The sequence below is a fragment of the Eublepharis macularius genome, chromosome 4 (genome assembly GCF_028583425.1).
Source record: "Eublepharis macularius isolate TG4126 chromosome 4, MPM_Emac_v1.0, whole genome shotgun sequence".
In the NCBI taxonomy this organism is placed as follows: domain Eukaryota; kingdom Metazoa; phylum Chordata; class Lepidosauria; order Squamata; family Eublepharidae; genus Eublepharis; species Eublepharis macularius.
In genome coordinates, this window is record NC_072793.1 from 32016675 (window position 1) to 32029580 (window position 12906).

Here is a 12906-nt window from a genome sequence, read left to right on the forward strand (position 1 = left end):
AAGCTTCCAGGACGCCTACAGATCTTTAAGCTTCCAGGACGCCTACTTTAAGCTTCCAGGACGCCTACAGATCCCGGCAAACCTTGAGGTAAGAGAACACGTGCTGAACCTAGGTATTTCTTAACGTGTGTTTTGGCTCTAAGTGAGTGCGTTATACATCCTATTTACAAAAAGTGCTAGGGAAAAAAAGTTAATCAAATAATTGCAGCGTTTGTTTAAAATCTGCTGGTGAAAGGATGTCAAGAGTGACAATTCAAGCCCTGCCTTTGGGTAGCAAGAGCAGGGGGCAGCAATTGCCCGCTCAGTCTGTGACCTCGCTGTAATAGTATTTCTGGGCTGCTTCCGTCATCTTCCAGTCAGCGGCCCGGAATTCAATGATCTCCAGCAGCAGCAGCTGGGAAAGGGAGCTGAGTCCCTCCTGCAGAAGGAAGCCGTCTCTTAGGAGGGAAAAGAGCTCGTCCATCCTCTGAGAGTTCATCTTCTCAAGCTGCTCCCCAATACGGTGCAGCTGTAGCACCAGGCAGTCCACCTGAACGGAAGGGAGGAGAAAAGACTGTAAAGGTACAGCTGCCCCAGGCAGATTTTAGTACAAAACCAGCTGAACAAAAAAAGAAAACAGCAGGTCCCTCTCCTCCAATGGATCTGCATAGATTCTCTAGCCCCAAAGCTAAAGGACAGGCAAGCCAGAGATGCCTTTTCGCTGTCCAAACGGCTCTCGCCTCTGTTGCATCCCTGCGACACTTACCTCTTCCTCCTTCTGCAAGCTATCAGGCTGCGCCAGCCGGAACAGACAGTCATACACTGGGTTCACCAATGCCATCATGGGCATGTTGTTTACCTGTTAACGGGCAGTGCATTTGTCAAGCAATGTTCAGAAGCATAACTGAATTTTTAACCGTGATCTGTTTTTATGGCGTATATACTTATGCGGGGCTGGATTCCCCCCTCCCCTCTTTTAAGTTTGCAAGCCAACTCGGGCAGGTTCCTGGAGAAGCAGCATAAAAGTTTTCTAAATAGTAAATAAAAACTGTAGGAGAATAGCAAGGTTAAATAGGTTGCAGCAAGAACACTGAAGAGTTCTGTGGCACTTTCAAAGGGTAACAACGTACTGAGGCATGAGTTTCAAGCCCACTGCATTGGATGCACGTTTTACAAGGAGTTTGATGAAGCAGGTTTTTGCTTATGAAAGCCCATGCCGTATGTCTCTTGGGGTATTTCCACCTTTTTGTATAGTCTGGAAAGAGAGGGGAATGGTTTCTTCTAGAAACTCAGACAAGAATCCAGAAGTATTCAAAACAGTGAATTCACCTGCACAAGTATTTAACAACAGGCTACTTCTGCAAGCTGACTATCTTTCTGTTGACACACCTGCCATGGTGCGCTATGTGAGCATGTGGAAAGAACAGGTACCTCCTGGAACATCTCATTCACCCAGACAGCAAAAGAAGCTCTCTCCTTATCCTCAACAGGAGCTGCCTCTAGTTTTGTTTTCAAGATATAGTTTTACTTTCTCTGGCAGCAGTTGCTTTCCTTTAGTAGACTAAAGGTAGCTGCCCCCCGTTATTGGTACCACTGCAACTTTAAAGGGGCTGCTGCTGCTCCTGCCAAACATAATGGTGGGGGTTAGCCGTTGACCAGCCCTGTAAACCCTCTAGCTCTATATTGGCTGCTGATAGAAGAACGTCTGTCTCTTTCTGCAGCATTTCAGGGAGAGGCAGTTCAAAATCACATATTCCCTCATTAGGAGAGGAACACATGAACAGGCCTTGGATCTGAGACATACACGAAGAGAGACATGTTCTCAGCAGGGGTCATTTCGTAGAAAAAGAGCTGGAGGGACTCATTAGCATAACTCATTAGCATATGCTATGCCCCTTGCCATCGCCAGAAGTGTGTCATTAGCATAACTGATTGGCATACGCCACATCCCCTGACATCACCTATCTTGGCTGTTTTGGCTCCAATCCTGGCCATTCATGGCCGAAATTGGGCCCAAAATGGCAAAAGGGGGCTGAAAAGGGCCAAAAAGGGTCCCAAAATGGTCAGGATCGGGCCGTTGCTGAACGGGAGAGTGATCCACCACCCGTCAGAGGCCCAATCCGGGCCATTTCGGCCCCAATTCAGGCTGAAATGGGCCCCAAACGGCCGAGCGTCATGTGGGCGAGGCCACCTGTCATGTGACCTCTTTGGGGAACTGCCGGAACTGCGTCCCTGCGCGTTCCCCCTCAAAATGAGCCCTGGTTCTCCGCATTGTCCCCTTACCCTCAGGTAATCAAAGATGTTACAGATAAAGGTGACATAGCAGATCCAGGCCTGGAGGGAGCGGGCTCGCAATTCGTCCCGGTCCTTGTATTCCTGCTGCAGTCTGTTGAGGAGGCTTCGCCGGAAGGCACTCTGGCCAACCTGCTTGCTTTCTGCCTGTAACAAAGACAAAGATGTTTATCCCACATGGAGAGTCAGCGTGGTGCAGGGGTTAGAGTGTTGGACTAGATCTGGAAGTCACAGGTTCAAATCCCCATTCTGTCATGGAAGTCTGCTGGGTGACCTGGGGCCAGTCACACGCATTCAGCCTCACAGGACTGATGGGAGGATAAAACAGAGGAGAGGAGAATGATGTCAGCTACTCTGCATCCCCACTAGGGAGAAAGAGAGGATATAAATTAAGTAAATAAATAAATGTGTGCATCTAACTGCCTGTTTATACTTCTCATCATTCAAACCCTATCACTGCATGAAACAGGAACCTATAGGTGCATAAAATTTACAGGTGAGCAAAACCTATTTATATCCTAGCTTTAGTTTTGCCTCCCAAGCCTGGGAGTTCGAACAGACACATCTCAACTCATCAGGAGACAACAAATCGCCTCAAGGCCATGCAGTGCAGAATGTCTGGAGCCCAAGCGGATTTAGCGCTGTTTAATGTGAATATGCAGAGGTACCAGCTTAAATTGTGCTGTGTGGAAAGGGCCTTTGGGTCACACTCTCAGCCTAACCCACAGGGTTGTTGTGAGGATAACGTTAGAGGAAGGGAGAATGATGCAATCTGCTTTGGCTCCCCATCGAGGAGAAAAGTCTAAATATCTAAGGAAAGAACCAAAGGAAAAGAGCACTTTGGAAAGAAATGCTTTCACAGTAACTAAGATGACTAGAAACGTGTTTTAGTGTACTCAAGCTGGTAAAAATAAGTTTGAAAATACGATAATGTCATCCTGGAAAAGACCCCAAAACAAGAATTCAAATAAAAGGGGGCTTGCTTTGTTTTTTTAGTTTTCAAATTTCATGCTTTCAAAGTCTGCTTGTTCTTGAGTTTGCATTAACAATTTGCACATCTGGGACTAGCAATGCTAGAGTCACTCAGGTGGCTGGAAGTCTCAAGGTGAGATGTGATTTATTTTTTACCACTGACAGCCACATTCATTAAAGCAGTGTTCAATATGTGATAACCTGATTACTGCATATGGTTGACAGTGCTGAACAAATTGCCAATTCTGTGTTTAATGTTGCACAACACTGGTTTTAAGAAACATGGTCTATCAATGTTTACATGAATGAATGAATGAATGAATGAATGAATGAATGAATGATGTGAAACGTGGATTCTCAAGTCTCCCACCTGAATGATGGTGTAGCAGATACGCCCAGCCTCTTTGCTGAATACACAGTCTTTGAGGGACTGGTCCACAATTACATTGGCCACTTTCTCCAGGTCCACACTGCTGGGGTCTACAGGAGATGATGCAACACACTTAAAACAGACTTGGAAAAAATACACATTGGAATATTTCTGAACATCTAAAATTGCACGGCTAACATATCCTTTATTTCTGGATTCCTTGATTTTTTTCTGACTGCTGAGTTTATGGACTCTTTGTGGACTGCTCCAACAAATCTTTTCTCATCACAGTCTTTCTGCAAGGAAGATCATTAATTATTCCATTTTAAAGATGGGAGAAACCTGAGGCCAAGAGATGACTGACATGTGGAAGGTTACTCCATGACTGAGCTGATATGTCTAAAATACAAGTTTAATCCTGTCTCACACTGGAAACTATAGTCCATAAACTGGTCAGGAATCCAAACAAATCCTCATGGAAATACAATTCCCAATGTGGTTTTGGCAGTGCAGGGATGGGGGCTGTAAACGATAAGTATTAACTAGTTTCAAACAAATTCAAATGCATAATGGTAGTAGGTCTCTAACCGTGCAATCTTAAACAGAGTTATTCCAGCCTAAGCTCGTTGAAATAAATTGACTTAGGCTGGAATAACTCAGTTTAGGATTGCACTATAAAAGTTCTAGTTTTTCAAACTTCATCATGTTGATTTCTGGGGAGAAAGACAGAGATGCTGACCTTTGAGGGCTGTTTTCAGTAACTGCTGAATCTCTACATCAAATGAATGTATTTTATACTCTTCTTTGCCTGTGTCTCCCATCTCTTGCTCTGTTTCAGTGGTGCTAGGTCAGGAAAGCAATAGACAGTGTCAAACTGTGGACGGAGAAGAAGCGAAACACAGGTTATTCAGATGAGAAAGGAGATTACACCAGATTTCAGATGCTCTGCTTCTCTACTGAACCCAAAACTAGCGGCCCCTCCAAATTAAACTGGAATGGAAACAGTAAATAGTTTGTAAGTACCGTATTTTGCATTTACTCATTCATTTATTAGAGCACTTGTCACTTTATAATACATCTCATTAAATCTATATAGAAAATTTCTATTGGGTTCCCCCCCCTTTTCCTCCCATTGTGGATTTCCACCTTTCCATTCCTGCTTCTCTACCGAGCAGGAAACAGCAGTGCCAATCATACAGCCAGAACAGCAATGCAATCAAGCCCCGGAAAACAAAGCTGGAGCAAAATCTCGTCAATCATAGTCATAGCTTCTATCTTCCTGCCCCCTAGATCCTTCTGATTTAAGACTTCACACTGTTTGGTACATTATGTTCACCTGAGTGGGTTTTGTGTGTGTGCGTGTACGTGGCAGTAGGCATAAAGTACATCCAGCCTTACCTGCCCACCCAATTCCAGACCCAAATGCTTACTGTCCGACTTCTAAACAATGAATTGACAAATAGCTGAACACATTGCTCACTCATCAGAATTCCCTGGCTATGACATGTGCTTATGCTGCAAGTCCAGCAACTGCTGGACGATGGACTTGCAGCATGGAGGGGGAATATTAAGTAGTCTAGGATCCAAAGAAGTAGACAGGCTCAAGAGGAAAACCAGCTATTTATACCCACTGAGAGCCAAGCTGCAAGTGACGCCTGACACAGGTTGGACACTTGTCAGCTTCCCTCAAGTTTTGATAGGAAATGTAGGCATCCTGGTCTTGCAGCTTGGCTCTCCATTTAATTGAAGTTTACAGAGTGGCAGTCTACGGGAGGGAGAACATGTGGTTGGGAGGGGAGTGCAGACTCTCGCCGGGCGCCCACCTTCCCCTCCGCTGGGTGTTGGGTTCTGTAAACTTCAATTAAATGGAGAGCCAAGCTGCAAGATCAGGACGCCTACATTTCCCATCAAAACTTGAGGTAAGCTGACAAGTGTCCAACCTGCGTCAGGCGTCACTTGTAGCTTGGCTCTGAGTTCCCAATTAGATCCTACCACCTTTCTTCATGCTCCTAGCCCTCTCCCCGTTTCAGCATCCAGTTTTATGTCATTAGCTCTTCTCACTTTCTACAATCAAGTCTGTCTGTTATATACCAAGATCTAGAATCAATCTTAGCTCAACCCTACTATCAAGAGCCAAATCAGTTATTGCTTCCAAATGGAAACAGAAAAGTTTGCCCACAGTCACAAATTGGAAAGGTAGACTATGGGACTATTTCATAATGGAAAAGCTGGTGGATCCAATAGCCCAAATGGAACAACAAAAACATATCTCCCATTTCTTGGAGCAGTGGCTTCCAGTTTTGGAATATCTAACTAATCATGATGAACCCACAAACCAAACATCCCCAAGAATGGAATATTATCAAAGGCTGGCCTATCTTTGAATTTGTTCTTAGAATACTGTATAGTTGTACATCTTTAAACAGTATGTAAGTATTGTATACTACTTTATTGACATTGCTATATTAATGTTAAGGAGACAAGAATTACATATGCAAATGTTTTAAAGCCGTTTAATGTTTATTATTAATGACTGTAAAACTGAAAAATTAGTGAATAAAATATAATTGTTTTTTAAAAGTCTGTTATTTATCCCACTCCTGCAGTATTAACAACTCTGTGTTTTCTGCAATGCTTGTATCACCTTGGCATCAAACATGCAGCATGTCAATGATGTAAGCAACACAGCCTTAATGGCGCCCTTTCTAGTAAGGAAGGGCACACATGTATTAATACAGGAAGGGCAAAATACAGTCCTGTGTCTGGCTCTAGGATCTTTCAGCATGAAAACCCCAAAAGGCAGCATTTTTAAAAAGCGCTTATTAAGAATATTTTAACTTTTTGTGCTATAGCCCATAGCTGTAGCAATGTCAGTACTCAGTGTAAACATGCTTATAGTTGGTCCCAATGATGTGCCTGTGACTAGTTTGGTGTAGTGGTTAAGAGTGACGGGACTCTAATCTGGAGAACTGGATTTGATTCCCCACTCCTCCGCTTGTAGCCAGCTGGGTGACCTTGGGTCAGTCACAGCTCTCTCAGAGCTCTCTCAGCCCCACCCACCTCACAGGGTGATTGTTGCGAGGATAATAACAACATACTTTGTAAACCGCTCTGAGTGGGTGTTCAGTTGTCCTTAAGGGAGGAATATAAATAGGTTATCATCATCATCATCATCATCATCATCATCATCATCATTATCATGGCTTTTTTTTAGCTGGAACGCAGTGGAATGGAGTTCTGGCACCTCTTGAAAATGATCACATGGCTGGTGGCCCCGCCCCCTGATCGCCAGACAGAGGGGAGTTGAGTTGCAATCTCAACTCCTCTCTGTCTGGAGATCAGGGGGCGAGGCCACCAGCCATGTGACCATTTTTGCCGAGGCTGATTTAAACTTTTAAAAACTCCCCCCTTGTTCCAGCTGACCCAAAGTGACATCATTGTGTGGTCCTGAGTTCCACCACCTCTTTTCCCAGAAAAAAAGCCCTGATTATTATTATTATTATTACAGACAGACAGACACACACACACACACACACATCCTACTCACAAGTGTCTACTCATCGGAGCAACTAATTCATACAGTCTGCCCTTCTTTGTGAACTGAAAAGTCCTGTTTCATACCTAGTTCACAGAAAAAGTACAGATACACTGTGAGAAGCTCCCCTCATCCAAACAGAGTTCAGTTTGTGTTTTGCAAATGTCAGCCTGCCAGCCTATTGTCAAGAGCAGGCTATCACAACAGACACAGAAAAAGTTGGTCAAAGGTATTAGTGCTCCCACCATTTAATGACAAGATTACATGAAAACCTGGTAGGAAGCGGCAACTGCCTCTGCCCACTGAAAACAGAGATACAAATATACATACACCACAGTGGGTTCTGCATTGCCCTTTGTATCAATCTGATTTCTGTACACACCATGCACCTTGATACATAGTGAATGACATCCACTGCACACAAAGTAATTGTTATCAAGGTTTTAGAGGCATGATCACTTGTATCATGCTCTAGCCAGTGTGTGGCATGATCAGTGAAATGCCAGAAGTTTCAGCCCTGTTCGTGCAATTGCTAGTTTGACTGCAGAGATCAGTGATAAAGCACATAAGGGTCAAACATAAAAATCCTGAGATCTCCATTTTTTAAAAAGAGATCAAGTTTTAGGACCTGGGAAAGGTTTTGGAACACTCCTGCCGGTAGACAATAGAATGACTCAATATAAACACAGTTGCTCTTGCTCATGGAGACTACGGGCTGGAGTGGTTTGGCTTTCCTGTAACTACTACAACATACCGGAGAACCAATTTGGTGTAGTATTTAGAGTGTTGGGCCAGGATTTGGAAGACCCAGGTTCGAATCCCCATGCTGCCATGGAAACTTGGTGTATGACCTTGGGCCAGTCACACACATTCAGCCTAACCCACTTCACAGGGCTGTTGTGAGGATAAAATGGAGGAGAGGAGAGACATAAGCTGCTTTGGGTCCCCAATGGGAAGAAAGGTGGCGTATAAATGAAGTAAAAATAAATTAAAATAAATTTACCACTCATGTTTATGCTTTCACAGCGTGGCACATTCAGTATGATATCTGTACTATTTCTGACCCCAAATCCTGTACTTTGGGTATGGCACTCAGATTTTGTATGCCTCCCTCAACACTCATATAAGATGTTTCCATATGCACTTTCCCAATCGCCTATTTTGAGGGAGGTCTGCCAAAGTTTAACCGACAAGTGTACATACAAGAAGTGTGCATAGCATCCGTAAGCCCGATTGTCAGTTGACACAGTTGGGAAAAGGCCTCGTTTGGATGCAACAAGCCAAAAAGTAAATTGGCTGCCACATCTGCAAATCTCAGTACGCCACTCATGGAAAAACACGTCTGTTTTCCATCCAGGGAAAGCTGAGTCAAGTCAGCCCCAAAACCGCTCCACCCACTCAAGAGTTGCAAGTTTGTTCTTGAAACTGTCTGGGGCAACCCTGCGAGAGTGAAAAGAGTTTATTTTTCCCAAGCGTCACCAACCTGCTTTGGGGTCTTCGCCTTCCCCCTCTCTCAGGACCGGAGCACCCGCATCTTTAGCTGGGAGAGAATCGCAACCCACCCACCCCCAGTCCCACCCCAATCCGCCCTCATTAATTCTTTTTGGTTTCTGGGTCGGGTGGCTGGAGGTAAATCAGGAAGAAGCCCACAGCCAAGACCAGCAGCAAGAGGAGCAGGAAAGGCAGCAGCTCGAGCATGGAGTGCAGGTGCAAAATAGGCATCCTTCGGCGATTCGCCCCGCCACCAGGCAAAGCGCCCAGCTGGCCCAAGCAGGCGGGTTCCCCGGCAGCGGCGGCTCTTACTTTTCACCCTCTCTGGTGCCGGGCGGCGACTCCCGAAAGACGGATTCTTTCCATTGCTTGCAACTCCGGAGGGTTTCCTCTTAGGTCATTTCCTAGCAAGCCCAACCGAAAAGGGGAAGCGAGATGGGGACAGCGCGGCGGCAACAGCGCCGCTTGCTGGACGAAGAGTCCTCGAGTCGCTCAGTCTCCCCACGCGGGCGTTCACACGAACGAAACGCAAACCGCGATCTTTTTCTCAGGAGGAGCAAGTTCTTGGTTCCAGGAGAGGGAGGTCGTTGCTCGGCAAGGTTTAAAGCCCCACGGCTCGAAATCCTTCCGGAGAGGTAGCTAGGGTTGTCGACGACCGGGAGGGCAAATAAAGTCTCGACTCTTTGACAGAGGCTTAATGTGTAAAAATGGGCCGTAGGAGTTTTTAATTTTAATCGCAGTCTTCACTTGGTAAACAACATCACAAGAACCCTGTGTTACAGGAGCAGGACGTCTTTTCTCCAGGTGGTTGATAATCCTGAAGGTCGTCTTGTTAGCCCATTGCAGCAAAAACAAGCTCGTGGCACCTTAAAGCCATTTTATTCCAGTGTAAGATTTTGCAAAAACTGTATCTGAAGAAGTGATATCTAGTCTATGAAAGCTTATATTTTAATGCTCTCGGTACTGTACTAATGCTTCAACAAGGCACATTTAACTGTATATGTGCCATTTCTTCCTTAAACTACTTAGGATTTTTAGGACAGCTCTTCCTTCCCTTAAACTTTTACCTGACGACTTTTACCTGGTCACAACTAACACACACACACACACACCCCAAGCTTCAAGTGTTCTGTACTTTGCCCAAGCTTTTTACCTCAAGAACAAGTTCCCTTTGAGGTATGAATCCCTCAAATCCACTTGAATCCACTAACGCCACCTGTGGCATTTTGCCCTCTGTGTGTGACCTATAATATTGCTGCCCCTCTGACTTCTTCAGTATTCCCAAAAGGTTTTCACTGCCACCAAATGTGTTTCACCTTGGATCTCTTCAGTTTAACTGGAAGGCTTAGTTACAGATGGTAGTACGACAGAATGGTCAGTGTTCGTGGGGTGGCTCCAAGATAAAAAAGGGATCCTGTATTCCAGATGAAACAGGCATTTTGCTTAACCAGAAATAGATTTTATTTATAAGTACATATGTGTAATAGTTACTAAGTATTGATAAGTATTGGTTTCAGAATTGGTTCATAAGCTTGGTGAGTTCATATTAGATATAGATCCTTAAATGTTTATACACAGACCCAGACACAAATACTTTATTTTCCACACAGTTCTTCACTCACAGAATAGTAAAGAGTCCAGTACTACCTTTAATACTAACTTTACTATAGCATAAGCTTTCAAGAACCACAGCTCTGTCAGATGCACAGAATAATTCTCTCAGCATACACTCTCTTAGACTTCATGTTGTCTAATGTCTGTCCTATAATTATGTTCTGTTTCAGTATTTCTTCAACTCTGTATTGGATCCTTGCTAATGCTATGTCTTTGTAAACTTGTATTTATTTACCCTATGACATTGTTTATGGAAATGTCCTTGATACTGATTGTACTGATCTCACACTATGTAATCCGCCTTGAGTCTCAGTGAGAAAGCTGGACTATAAATGACATAAATAAATAAATAGACTGCCTGATTGAACTAGATGCTCTCACTGAACTGGATCCTCTGACAGACTCCTGACTGACTCAACTTTCCCTCTGTTGTCACTTAGGCTGTGCTCACAAACGAGAACAGTCAGATTTCCACACAGACTCCCCAAACTAGACGGAATGAACACTTTCCCTCAGCACTTAGACCAGCGTTTCTGCAGCACCCTGGGGTTCCTCAGGACATTGTCAGGGATTCAATGAAAAATCGTAGAATAAATAAATAAAAATGTTGAAAAAGCATGAAAAATTCCTCAAAATATCGAGGATATTGAGGTTGCATATCAGCTCTTTAAAAATCAATTTTCTTAGCAATAATTTACATAAATCGAATTGCGTTCCCGGACATCAACTTTTCCTGGCCTGTTGGTTAGTAATTGGATGAGAGACCTCCAATGAAGAACAGGGTGGCAGAGGCAGGCAATAGCAAACCCCACCAGTCGCCAGGGGTCGCCATAAGTCAGCTATGACTTCAGGGCAGTCTCCACCACAAACATTTTCATAGGTAGGGGGGTTCCTCAAGATCTGAAAAATTAATTTAGGGGTTTCTCTGGGGGGGAAGTTCGAGAAACACTGAATGAAGTTCACTCTGCCCCCTAGAGTACAGCTACCGTCCAATTAACGTACACTTCACTCACCCATCCAGCCTCCTTCCTTCTTACTACAGAGGCCTACATTTTAAAACACCTTAATAATTATTCAAAATTCTATATAAACAAACACAAACTATATGGCAAAGCATTACACTGTCTAATAATGGTTGGTTGTGTGTAGAAACATTAACTTTACAAGATAGTTAATCCTCAAAACGATCACTGTCTGAAAGAGTGTGCCAATCTACTCTTTCTGAATCATAACACTGCTTCATTCCAGCACCTTTCAACATTTGTTAGCTGAAAACAGGTTCATTTGTGACATGAGAGAACAACTCTTCTAGTACCAATGGGAAGTCATACAACAAGGAGGGCCAAGATCATGACGAGAGGCCTGCCAGCTAGCATGTTCTCAGAGAATCCCAATTTCACAGCTTAGCTGCTAAACGGCAGAATGTTCAGAATTTGCAGGTAATGTAAATAAATAACCAATCGGGACAAATGACCATCGGGAGAAAACTTAAATCACATGGATTCAGGTAGAATTAACCAATCCCATCCTTATTAGGCAAACATTCAATACATACGATATTAATAAACATACAGATGAAGGGGTGCAGATGAAAAGGTGGCATATCGTATACAGAAAGTAACTCTTATCTTATAATCAAATATGACAGGTATTTTTAATTGAGTTTGGTAAATATTACATCCACAAGATCTGCCCCCTCTTTATCTCTAGCGGGGCAGGGATCCATCTAAGAATTCCCTTTCTGCTGAGCATTTAGGTGTTGCCATGTTATCATGGGACCAGCCACAAAGGCTTTTTTTTAAAAAAAAGGCCTTTTAAAACCTCACCCCGTTATACTTTGCCTCAATTTAACCCCTCCTTTGTCATAACTTTGATACTCCTACTTTATGAATGATCTCTGTAAGAGAGGACATAGCTTGAAGGCAGGCAGCCATGTTATGGAGATGTAAGACAATCCTGGAACAAACCTACTGATGAGAGCAACAGCATGCTGGAATTCCCAGCTCCAGGAGACTCTCAAATCTCTTTCGGAGATGAACACTCTACAAGAGCCGACCATGCAAGAAATTGGGAGGTGGGGGCGGGGAGGAGGCTCTTGCAGGCCTCATTAAATCCCAGTCTGAACGCTTGTTAAGCCACTGCCACTGTTAGGCTAGAAAGATTTCTTCAGATGGAGTTTCAAATGATCAAATGGGCAAACAGGTTGTATTCAAACTTACTTTCGCAGAAACAGCAGTAGTCCACTCCCACATTAGCTTCAGCAGCAAGCACTTTGTTTCTCTACAATGCACTCTGCCGAATAGTACATGACCTTCCAAGTGTTAATCCAAATCCATGCTATGCAGTAATCTCTCTCTCTCTCTCTCTCTAATGGCAGTTTGTTGTCAGAAGAATCTGGAAGTCCTTTCAAACAAGCCTCACAGGCACCCTCCTTGTAAGCACGGATTTCACATAAACGGTGCTAACCCTGCTTTCCTGGATTGAGCTTTGGGTTTGCTTTTGAAAAAAATGGTACCCAGCCCACCCCACCCCACCGTCTGCCCTGGATGCACCAATGAGGTCAGCCATCTGTTATTTTAATAGTCTTTTCATGACTCCAGGATCGACCAGGCTTATGCTGATCTAATTAGACATCGCAGTAAAAAAAAGTGAG

The 12906-nt window shown here is 43.9% G+C and overlaps 1 protein-coding gene across 6 annotated transcripts; it reads right to left on the bottom strand.

Annotated features, from left to right (window-relative positions):
- Window positions 1–96: 96 nt before the first annotated feature.
- Window positions 97–9034, bottom strand: MIF4GD (MIF4G domain containing). Of its 6 annotated transcripts, none has more exons than XM_054978501.1 (7): window positions 8952–9001; window positions 7161–7234; window positions 4353–4487; window positions 3614–3723; window positions 2263–2418; window positions 746–838; window positions 97–529 (listed from the first exon to the last, which is right to left on the bottom strand). In XM_054978501.1, the coding sequence occupies exons 3-7, from the start codon at window positions 4432–4434 to the stop codon at window positions 302–304; spliced, it is 669 nt and encodes a 222-aa protein (XP_054834476.1). In that variant the 5' UTR covers window positions 4435–4487; window positions 7161–7234; window positions 8952–9001; the 3' UTR covers window positions 97–301. The 6 variants fall into 6 exon arrangements, with proteins under 6 accessions (XP_054834476.1, XP_054834477.1, XP_054834474.1 ...); XM_054978502.1 differs by lacking the exon at window positions 8952–9001 and adding an exon at window positions 8632–8940; XM_054978499.1 differs by lacking the exon at window positions 7161–7234 and having other exon boundaries at window positions 8952–9034.
- Between the last annotated feature and the right edge of the window lie 3872 nt (window positions 9035–12906).

Coding starts and splice junctions, on each gene's coding strand:
- MIF4GD (XM_054978499.1), bottom strand. CDS start 4,434: ATGGGAGACACAGGCAAAGAAGAGTATAAAATACATTCATTTGATGTA. Junction 3,724..4,352: donor ACTGAAAACAGCCCTCAAAG/GTCAGCATCTCT, acceptor CATCTCCTGTAG/ACCCCAGCAGTGTGGACCTG. Junction 530..745: donor GCTTGCAGAAGGAGGAAGAG/GTAAGTGTCGCA, acceptor CCTTCCGTTCAG/GTGGACTGCCTGGTGCTACA.